We start from the raw sequence: 11,645 nt of genomic DNA on the forward strand, positions 1-11,645 counted from the left end.
TTCAAACATGTATTGACTCAGGGGTTGAACACTTATCTAAATCAAGATAGTTTTATTTTCCATTTTTAAATGTTTGAATTTTCTTGCACTTTGACAGAATATTCTGTCTAGATATTTGACAAAAAAAATGGCATACTTTATAATCCCACTTTCTGACAACAAAATGTGAAAAAAAGTCAAGGGGTGTGAATACTTTACGAAGGCACTGTAGTACACCATTACACAGGTCTATACCCTACCCAGCAGCTTCATTTTGTCTACCTTTCAGTCAAGTCAGCCACATTTTTCTTGGACATACTTTCTGAATCCCAAAATCGATCCCTTGACCCTACTCCCTACCACGCTTATAGATCTGAGAGGATTGGATAGGTGTAAGCAATATGGCGACATCTCAACCCAGCCTTTTATCACAATGCTTTACCAATCCTCTCAAATCTACAAGTGCCTACTGTCAGCACGACTGTTTTTGAAAACTGTTCTCGATCATGGTTTCTTCTCATTGGTCCACAGGGACAACATTATCCAGGCAGGGAGTGAATCCTGAAGGGAAGCTGTGTGCAAATATATCAATATTCCATCAATTGTATTTTTGGTCAGCTACAATGACAGAGTGAAGAAAGTGATGTAGATTAAAACACATTTTTAAAGATATTTTTTATTTATTGTAGTCTGAATTAGTCTCACCGCAGCATACAGTTAAGTCTTGTCTTATGAATATTGGTTTTGAAAACGAGATGAGATAGTTATGATGAGTGATGCATTCAATGTCATACATGCTATTGGCCAGTCGACCTTTAAATAAAGTGAAATCCATTGTACCATATTACAGTTATTATTTATTAAGACTTAAGTGAAATAGATGCCATGCCTATGCATTACCTCTCCAGTTTAGATGGATAATAACTGTGCTTGATTTGATATTTATCCTCAATTAATAATCCTGAACTGGTGCTCACAAGTTGAAAACGTTAGGAGCACAGCATAACATTTAAAAGCACCAGAAAAGTGGATATAGCCTATATCAAATCAAATCAAATGTATTTATATAGCCCTTCGTACATCAGTTGATATCTCAAAGTGCTGTACAGAAACCCCGCCTACAAACCGCAAACAGCAAGCAATGCAGGTGTAGAATTCAAACGACTTCTGAAGCACATGTTGTGCCCTAGAAATGAATAGGTAACCCTGTAAACACATTTGTTTATTATAAAAAGCTAAAATTGATACAAATACCTGTCATTGAAACTACATGAGTAGAATATTAGGCTTCTACATAGTTTGGGCATTTTTGTTGGCTAATTCCGTTTTGTCCTAAATTAAACCACATCATGAGGGCACCTTTGAGGTCAGGACAAATCTAAGAAGTTTACATTTTGAGTGTAGCAACCAACAGCAATACATAGACTGTTGTTTGGTTAGCGGTGTTTCTGTAGTCTACGTGTGCAATCAGCACCAGCACACTGGTGCTCCAGGTCGCACAGCAAAATATTAAGGAGCATATGTGACCAAAATAGTTGCAATTTAGAACCCTGCATGCCTTGTTGATTACAGTATCATTGAAAAAACCCAAAACAGAGTGAGGTTCCCTATTAGACATTAAACTTAAATGCTTATTTAACCCATTCCCCCTCACATACGGTTGTTTTGGTTCTGAACAGTTGATCAAATATGGTCACACAAAATAGTAAACGTTATGACAGAATGGATACTCAGTATTTTACAGTAGGTGGATCAGTCCCTCTTTAGCACAAGTCCATCATCTCCTGCAGGGACTCCTGCAAGGACAGCTGCAGTTCCACAGACTGCAGAGAGGAGGCACCACCTTCCACCGCCATTGACTTCAATAGCTCCAGAGCGGTTAACACCACCTGATAGAAAGCGTATGAGTTTTAAAAAAAACATGCAGAGGAAACAAAACAGAATCTCACTTCCAAACACCTAATGGAGTGTGTGCAGAGGCGGACTCACAGTACGCGACCGCCGAGTGCTGAAACGTTTGGCATGTTGATGGGTTTGGATTTCTGAGATTTAACTATTAATCATTAGTTATAATAGAGACATGAGAGGTGCCGTACTTAAACTTGGGAGGGGATGGGTGCAGGGAAAACGGTCACATGTGGCAGTACTGATAAGGGGAGGAACCGTTTATTGCCCATGCCACTCAGCTCCCTGCCTAGCAATAATGACGCAATGTTTAGTGATAAGGAGGAGACTCAACCCAAAGTGGGGTACGTATACCACCACGGGTGGAATCACGTCTTTGTCGATTCAGCTCTTTGATCCTCTGGGAAGAATAAAGTTGGTTTAAGCTTTCACAGTGTCTGTTGAGTTCTTACTACAATAATTAGAACCTAACAGCGTAAAAATAGTCTGTCCTCGGTTGCAACACTCACTACCAAGTTCCAAAATGCCTCTGGAAGCAACTTTATCACAATAACTCTTCGTTGGCAGAGCTTCATGAAATGGGTTTCCATGGCCGAGCATCCGCACACAAGCCTAAGACCACAATGCGCTATGCCAAGCGTCGGCTGTAGTGGTGTAAAGCTCACCGCCATTGGACTCGGAGCAGTGGAAAAGCATTCTTGGACTGGTGAATCTGGTTTTGGCGGATACCAGGAGAACACTACCTGCCCGAATGCATAGTACCAACGGTAAAGTTTGATGGAGGAGGAATAATGGTCTAGGGCTGGGCCCTTTAGTTCCAGTGAAGGGAAATCTTAACGATACAGCATACAATGACATTCTAGACAATTCTGTGTTCCAAATTTGTTGCAACAGTTTGGAGAAGGCCCTTTTCTATTCAGCATGACAATGCCCCCATGCACAAAGCGAGGTCCATACAGAAATGGTTTGTGGTAATTCGTGTGGAAGAACTTGACTGGCCTGCACAGAGCACTGACCTCAACCCCACTGAATACTTTTGGGATGAATTGGAACGCTGGCCACGAGCCAGGCCTAATTGCCCAACATCAGTGCCGACCTTAGTAATGCTCTTTTGGCTGAATGGAAGCAAGTCCCTGCAGCAATGTTCCAACATCTAGTGGTTAGCCTTCCCAGAAGAGTAGAGGCCGTTATAGCAGCAAAGGGGGGACCAACTCTATATTAACGCCCATGATTTTGGAATGAGATGTTCGACGAGCAAGTGTCAACATAACTTTTGGTCATGTAGTGTATATCAGTAAAACAATTTGCAATATCGACCAATACCAATATATTTTTTGCCTTTTTAACCTTTCTAGTGCAGATACAAACAGCAACCAGGTTTCTATTTATTTTTTACATTTATTTTACCTTTATTTAACTAGGCAAGTCAGTTAAGAACAAATTCTTATTTTCAATGACGGCCTAGGAACAGTGGTTTAACTGCCTGTTCAGGGGCAGAACAACAGATTTGTACCTTATCAGCTCTGGGATTTGAACTTGCAACCTTCCAGTTACTAGTCCAACGCTCTAAGCACTAGACTACCCGGTTTAGCAGGTTATAAACGTGGCTAAAGGAAAAGGAATTTAACATATACTGTTTACATGAAACTCACTCCACATCCTTAGATGAAGTTGTGTGGAAAAAGGAATGGTGTGGTGAAATAATATTCTGTCATGGACAAAGGAACTCAAAAGGTGTAATGATATTAATTATCAAAAATGTTGATCTGAATGTACAAATAATTAGGAATGATTCGCAAGGAAGGTGGATCTTTTTGAATACGAAAGTGGACGAAAGGGAAGAATTTTCACTTTTGGATAAATGGCGTGCCCAATTTAAACTTCCTGCTACTCATGCCAAGAATATAAGATATGCATATTATTCGTAGATTTGGATAGAAAACACTAGTTTTCACTAGTTTCTAAAACTGTTTGAATCATGTCTGTGAGAAAACAGAAACCATTCTGCTTGTCACTACCGCTAATAGTGCACATCGTAGGTAACTAACAAGCGTAGGTGAACCTCGAGCAGAGGAGGAAGGCAAGATAACAAAAATGATGTATTACGAAACAAAATTATGCCAAGTTCACAAGGCCTGCTTATGACTGTGTGTCTTACCTCGACCATGACCAGTTTCTTCTCCCAGGGTCTGTTGTCCGGGTCTGGCCACTTCTCTCCCAGACAGAAGAATAGAGAAAAGGGAGGACATTTTCCTTCATTGTTTATGAACTTCAACAGCCCTGGAGAAAGAAGGAAAGAGGGTGAAGGGATTCGAAGGTCAATGCCAGAGAACTACACATCTACCTGAAAGACTGAATCACTCCCTCTCAAACCTATAAAAGGGGAAGTTCAGTATTTTACAACTTATTGTTAGATGTTCCTAACAGGGCTCCCGGGTGACGCAGCGGCACAGAGTCGTCCGGGTTAGGCCGTCATTGTAAATAAGAATTTGTTCTTAACTGACTTGCCTAGTTGATTAAAAGTTAAAGAAAAAAAAAGAAAACAAAAAAAGGTTCCAACCCTGAAAGTTGTCTATTCTAAACAGTTGTACTCTCTCTTGAAACTCGGAGCTGCCGCATTCCTCAAGTTTTCCAGCAGTAGCCTGGGCTACATACATCCCCATGATCAAAATTAACATAGGTAGGGTGCTGCATTGTTTTCAAATATGTAGCCTATTTGTCAGATAGGCCTAAACCATAGCCTACAGACCAAAATATTTTTTAACCATAGAACTTTACTTAACGTTGAAGTCCTTAGCCAAATAGATTTTAACTCAGTACTTCACAATTCCTGACAATTAATCAGAGTAAAAATTCCCTGTCTTAGGTCAGGATCATCACTTTATTTTAAGCATGTGAAATGTCAGAATAATAGTAGAGAATGATTTATTTCAGCTTTTATTTATTTCATCACATTCACAGTGGGTCAGAAGTTTACATATACTCAATTAGTATTTGGTAGCATTGCCTTGAAATTGTTTAACTTGGGTCAAACGTTTTGGGTAGCCTTCCACAAGCTTCCCATAATAAGTTGGGTGAATTTTGGCCCATTCCTCCTGACAGAGCTGGTGTAACTGAGTCAGGTTTGTAGGCCTCCTTGCTCACACATGCTTTTTCAGTTCTTCCCAAAAATGTTCTATGGGATTAAGGTCAGGGATTTGTGGTGGCCACTCCAATACCTTGACTTTGTTGTCCTTAAGCCATTTTGACACAACTTTGGAAGTTTGTCCTTTTGGAAGACCCATTTGCGACCAAGTTTTAACATGCTGACTGACTGATGTTGTGAGATGTTGCTTCAATATATCCACATAATTTTCCTACCTCATGATGCCATCTATTTTGTGAAGTGCACCAGTCTCTCCTTCAGCAAAGCACCCCCACAACATGATGCTGCTACCACCGTGCTTCAGTTGGGATGGTGTTCTTCAGCTTGCAAGCCTCCCCCTTTTCCCTCCAAACATAATGATGGTCATTATGGCCAAACAGTTATATATTTTTTTCATCAGACCAGAGGACATTTCTCCAAAAACTAAGATATTTGTCCCCATGTGCAGCTGCAAACCGTAGTCTGGGTTTTTTATGGCGGTTTCGGGAGCAGTGGCTCCTTCCTTGCTGAGCGGCCTTTCAGGTTATGTCGATATAGGACTCGTTTTACTGTGGATATAGATGCTTTTGTACCCGTTTCCTCCAGTATCTTCACAAGGTCCTTTGCGGTTGTTCTAGGATTGATTTGCACTTTTCGCACCAAAGTACATTCATCTCTAGGAGACAGAATGCGTCTCGTTCCTGAGCGGTATGACAGCTGCATGGTCCCATGGTGTTTATACTTGCATACTATTGTGTGTACAGGCATTTGGAAATTGCCTTAGTGTATGTAAACTTCTGACCCACTGGAATTGTGATACAGTGAATTATAAATCATTTGTGGTTGAAAAACAATTTAATGACTCCAACCTAAGTGTATGTACACTTCTGACTTAAACTGTAGCTAAGTAGGAAAGTAGGAACAATTCCTTGAATTCCCTTTCTACAAACGACCCACACAAACTCTAGACCAGATATGATTAATTTGAACCAAGGCACCCCTTTCTCATTGTCAATCATGAGCGATAATTATTTACGCTTTACCGGTGAAATCTCCATGTAGCATCTGCATGACAACCATATAATCTCATTCAGTTTTATGGGAATATGCATTTAGATCTTCTTGAATTACGTAGTGTTGTTTCGTGACCAATTTTTTTAGCAAATGGTGTTAAACTGTTGCCTATCTGTGTTTTGTTTCAAACAAAGCACATATTTTGCCTAGTGGCGTGCGCTGTTGAGTTTTTACAACATGTCAATCATGTCATTTATAGTTACAGCAGAGAAAATAATTGGATGAGAACAGGAAGAGCGCCAGAAGCAGCAGCGGAGGGAGCAGAGGAGCTACGTAGAAAAATTGTTTGTGAAGTAGCATATGCGCAGAAGGTAGGGACGGCTGTTTAGCTATCGGGAAGAGGTGTCCAGATAATCTGGTCACGCAGCCAATCCGTTTAGAAGATTGCAAGGTTGCTCCCATCACTCCCATTGATCTTTAGCTAGCGGTGGCTAAAGTTAGTACACTTTCTCCTGGCCCATAGACTACTTTAAGGTTGAGGAACCATCTTACATTTAGTAAATACTGAACTTCCCCTTTAATAAATGTCTCTGAAATTATTTTTTAAAACATTTTTATCATGCCTCCTTTCTAAAAAAATAAATCAGTCTCAGTATATATTTTCCTCTTTCACCTCCATAGAAGTCCTTGGCCTGATATAGTGGTTCCGGGCATTTGGACACTCCCCGGGGCCTCCTGCTATTGTCAAACTTGTCAAGGCTCCAGAAGGCCTTAATTTCACCCTTACGGAGTCCGTAGATGATAGACCCGGAGGCACCCACCTCCAGGCCCTCTCCCAGGAGAGCCAGGATATCTTGGGTCAGTTTGGCCTGAGTTTCGTCCTGGACAGGCGGTGGACTGGGCAGAGAGACCAGATTCAGGCCAGAATCTGGGTCCAGAAGCGGTTGTGTAAGTTCAGGTCTAGTAGAGACAGAGCTACCAATTAGTCCATCAGGGCTAATCGTCCTGGGTTCATAACCAAACACACAATAGACAACAACAAAAATTACAAACATGTAGCCTAGCTGTGCTATATGCCATTTTACCTGTAGACTAATCTGAACCCTGCCTCGTTCTCAACCAGCTGCTCAAGCATCTTCACTCCCCGGTAGTACACAGAAACCCTGAAGTGAGTTTCTAGGGGAAGAAAGGAAAATAATAGATTGTTGTCAAGATGACAGGAACAACTAAACCTGGGGAAAGATAGTGTTCTGTGCATGACCATATACTGTCTAGATACAACATTGAAATCATGGGTAACCCAACGGGAGTGGCACTCCCATAACAAAACAGGGTTGTTTCAGTAGCAAAAAAAAACATTTTGAAATGGAGGGAAGAAGGATGTTAAACTTGAACAATGCCTGCTGAACAAAATCTTGAGCAGCCCTATAAGCATTTAAACTATTAACATTGGCACGCCCACATTATAATTTATAATTATATGTTTTTCAAAGATAGACTATTGACACCAACTACTGTGTGAAGAGAAGCCAATTGGCATTAACTTCAATCCTAGCACCCACAAGTAGAAATCTAATAATATTCATAACTTACTAAAATGTTCGCCCACCATGGTTCTGGACAATTCATTTGTTAACTGCTCCACCACCTGCTGTTCATGGGCACCACCGACAGCTCCATCCATTGGATACACCGGTTGCGGGGGCAACACAGTATCCTCCATTACAACCGGTTGCCCTGGCAAAACATGCCCTCCAATCGTGCCCTCCATTGGATATTGCAGTTCCTCGACAGGGAATTCATAACCTAGAATAGCTTCTGCAGAAGAGGTTGGAAGAGTGAAGAGAAAGACTTGGATAATAACCTATATTATGATAATCATTATGGGCCGGTTTCCCGGACACAGATTAAGCCTAGTCCTAGGGTTTCCTAGTCCAGAAAAAGGCTTAAAAGATGCACTATGCTGAAACCACTCCGTTATTTCCTGGTTGATAAAATTCTAATAGTTCACCTAATTTCAGTTTAGGTGACGAAACAATCAAGTATAGTGTATAGAATCATTGCACCGACGCAACTGCTGTGAAATATATTTTTCATAACTACTGGTAGCTCGCGATTGACCTGTTGCTGGTCTAGAGTGCCACATTGGAACGGTTGGTTCCCACCTGTGTGTTCAATGTTCAACCCTTGCAGACATTTCTGAAGTATATCCTGGTTGATAGTGGCTGAGATCCCCTCCGCTGGTGAGTAGTTGTGGGAAAGATGAGTGAAGACATAACATGAGATAACAAAAGAGACATAGTACATTTCATAAATGTACATTTACCCTACTTTTAGATTGCATTAAATATCATCCATTTCCTGAAAGATTGTCGTTAAATTGTCACAAACTTTTATCTGCATTACCTGTGTATACAGTTTCTTCTGCTACAAGGTAAAGGTCATTAAAACATGGTAGACCATGACTCTAAAAGAGCAGAGTTGGGGAAAAAGAAGTGGTGTTTAAAAAAGATTTTACAGTACAGGTACTGCATTCCATTCACAAGTGAGAATTCTTATAAGCACACTCACTTCTCGTAATGGACTGGGATCTTGAATCGGATCATGTTCTGGGTGCTGAGATCCTTTAGAGATGCACAAGTTTGAAAACAAAATGATTGAGTGTCATTTCATGTTGTTTCAGAACTGAAGTTCTGCTACTAACGTATGTCTCCATTTAGATATGTAATATTTTTTGCATCTTTCAGTAAATGTTTATCTCTTGGCCATTTACTGTATATTAAAGAGAACGTGTTCTATTTGACTCATATTTAACTCCTATGTCACACCCATATGTCATTGTTTTAATAATAAACCAAGCATTGAATTGTTTTCCTTTGTATTTTTTTGGTTGGTGCTTTACCTCCTGTGGGTGCCTCATCTGGCCACTGGAACAGTTTGTTGGGGTTTGCTGCATCATTTTTGTTGTCAAGGAGCATTTTGAACCCCTTGGCTCGGAGGGCAGAACGGAAGTTTCTCTTCCAAATGGAGTGGTCGCCTTGAACCCTACCATTGCTAACCTCAGCCCACGCCTAAGGAGAGAAGTGGGGGCTGTATCATACCGTATCATATCTTATTTTTGAAAGTTATTTATCTTGAAAACTTGATTGCTGACATGCAACACATTGGGGACTATAAACAATGGACTAATGAAACAAATACTGTACCAAAATATAGTTTTTGGGAGGAACTTTGCTTTAAGTTTTGGGAGCAGTAAATGGTGAGTAACACTGTTCTTATTTATTTTTTAAGTGAGGAGCGAGATATTGACTTTACCTTGAAAATAAGTACATCATCGCTGCAGGAATCCTGCCTCAAAGCATGTTTCCAAGGGATGCAGAACTCTGTTTGCTCCTGATTGGTCCAGGTAACCCCGGGATACCGGCCACTATTTATCTGTTCGCGCAGCCAAGGGATGAGGAGCGGTTTGGATTGAGACATGTCTTAAATCTAAAAGAGTTAAAGAACAGCATTGTGACAGCCTGTGTAAACTGGGAACAATATGTATAAAATAAATTGTGGTCAGTATAGTCAGTATCTTTCTGTAAATAACAGATTTATTTTTGAATAGATGAAAAAAAAACAGACATGCATTTACATTCACAGACTGCAAATGATAAAAGCGATAGAATGAATAAAACATAAAGTAACAGTCATAGGGGTCATCATATTACAAAAATACACGCGTTTTAAAATCAGAGATAATCAAAATATAGCCTAGTATTCAGATTAGACGGTACATAAACATTGGAAATGATAAAACGGGTTGAGTATACTTTGTGTAAAAAATAATTTGAGCAATTCAACACAAATTACACATCTATGGATCTATCCATGTATTTTAAAACTGTTAGGATTCTGGTTTAGGCTGTGTATCATCGTAGATTATGGATTTCAAAGAAATGCAACTCCACTGTATCTGTATCATAAATGTATTCCTTGTGCATGTTATGGGTAATCCTAAATACTCTTTGCTAGTTCAGGACCGCAATAAATCCTTCCAAGAGATTGTAGCGTGTAATAACAGACTTCGATTTGATTGTGTCACTTTCCCACACACATAGGTAATTGACATTTGCATTAGATTGAGTAACGATATAGTGCTAACAAAGAATTTAAAGGTTATCTTACCTCGTCTTCGGACAGTGTGCCGAAATTCACGAATCAGTATTGTCTGGATTAAAGTAAAGCTCCGTCTGGTAATTATCCTTAAGATATATTATGCAAAAAATATGAAGTGTGTCGACCGTGACTACAGAAACTCGCATCAAATTCAAACCGATATATCTCTCTATATATATGTGCTATCAAGCGAATGCTTTCTTGGGAAATCCAGTGTCTTCAGTTTCGTTTTCCAGTTTATACGTCACAAACAGCTCTGAGGTAACTTCCTTTTTGTGATCTATCCAATACCACTAGGTGGTGTAGTCACACTATTTCAAAATCAAATCACATTTTATTGGTCGCCTAAACATATTTTGCAGATGTTATCATAGGTGCAGTAATACCGAACAATACACACAAATCCCAAAAAATAAATCAGACATTTTAAGCAAATACCTGAACAAGCAATGATTCTGGAATATAAATATATATGATGGTGTGTGCATATAGAGTATTTGGACAGTATAGGAATTTAAAAGGTGTGTACAGCAGTAGTTGTACAGGATGAGACATGACTAGAATACAGTAAAATACATGTGAAGTGGGTAAAACAACAGTATGTAAACATTAAAGTGACCAGTGCTCAATGACTATGTGCAGTACATTGGTCAGCAGTCTCTAAAAGGTGCAGGGTAGAGTACCAGGTTTGTAACTGTCTAGTAACAGTGACTAAGTTCAGGGCAGGGTACTGGGCATAGGCTGGCTATTGGTGACTATTTACAGGGTGTAAAGTATTTTCAAGTAGTACTTTCAACTATTTTTTGGGGGGTATCTGTACTTTACTATTTATATTTTTGACAACTTTTACTTCACTACATTTCTAAAGACAATCATGTACTTTTTACTCCATACATTTTCCCTGACACCCAAAGTACTCATTACATTTGGAACGCTTAGCAGGACAGGAAAACTGTATAATTCACACACTTACAAGATAACATCCCTGGTCATCCCTACTGCCTCTGATCTGGTGGACTCACTCAACACATGCTTCGTTTGTAACTGATGTCTGAGTATAGAAGCTGTTTTTCAGTCTCAGTCCCAGCTTTGATGCACCTGTACTATCTCTACCTTCTAGACCAGGGTTTAATGTCTGCTGGTTTTTGTATTTTACTTTCAAGTAAGACCTAGACAACCAGGTAAGACCTAGACAACCAGGTAAGGAGTTCCCTTACTAATCAGTGAACTTAATTCAATCAATCAAGTACAAGGGAGTGAAAAACCGCAGACACTCTGCCCTCAGTAGAAAGGGTTTGACACCTGTGCTCTAGAAGGTAGTGGGGTGAACAGGCCTCCTGAGGTTGAAGAGGTGCTGTTGTTACAACTTCTTCACCACACGGTCTGTGTGGATGGACTATTTCAGGCTGTCAGTGACGTGTACGCTGAGGAACTTAAACCTTTTCACCTGCTCTCTGCTGTC

At 40.0% G+C, this 11,645-nt stretch overlaps 1 protein-coding gene across 1 annotated transcript; it reads right to left on the bottom strand.

Annotated features, from left to right (window-relative positions):
• Positions 1-635: 635 nt before the first annotated feature.
• On the bottom strand, positions 636-10,416 carry irf3 (interferon regulatory factor 3). The gene is made up of 11 exons (XM_035744822.2): positions 10,193-10,416; positions 9,338-9,511; positions 8,925-9,093; positions 8,594-8,646; positions 8,429-8,489; positions 8,188-8,262; positions 7,616-7,840; positions 7,108-7,198; positions 6,696-6,982; positions 4,043-4,164; positions 636-1,868 (listed from the first exon to the last, which is right to left on the bottom strand). The coding sequence occupies exons 2-11, from the start codon at positions 9,500-9,502 to the stop codon at positions 1,743-1,745; spliced, it is 1,374 nt and encodes a 457-aa protein (XP_035600715.1). The 5' UTR covers positions 9,503-9,511; positions 10,193-10,416; the 3' UTR covers positions 636-1,742.
• Positions 10,417-11,645: the final 1,229 nt, after the last annotated feature.

This window comes from Oncorhynchus keta, chromosome 3, assembly GCF_023373465.1.
Source record: "Oncorhynchus keta strain PuntledgeMale-10-30-2019 chromosome 3, Oket_V2, whole genome shotgun sequence".
Classification (NCBI taxonomy): domain Eukaryota; kingdom Metazoa; phylum Chordata; class Actinopteri; order Salmoniformes; family Salmonidae; genus Oncorhynchus; species Oncorhynchus keta.

Excerpts from the sequence above, each read along its gene's own strand:
- irf3 (XM_035744822.2), bottom strand. The coding sequence starts at position 9,502 with ATGTCTCAATCCAAACCGCTCCTCATCCCTTGGCTGCGCGAACAGATA. Across the intron at positions 6,983-7,107 it reads GGGTTCAGATTAGTCTACAG|ACCTGAACTTACACAACCGC; the intron begins GTAAAATGGCAT and ends TGTCTCTACTAG. Across the intron at positions 4,165-6,695 it reads GGCCAAGGACTTCTATGGAG|GGCTGTTGAAGTTCATAAAC; the intron begins GTGAAAGAGGAA and ends TTCTTTCTCCAG.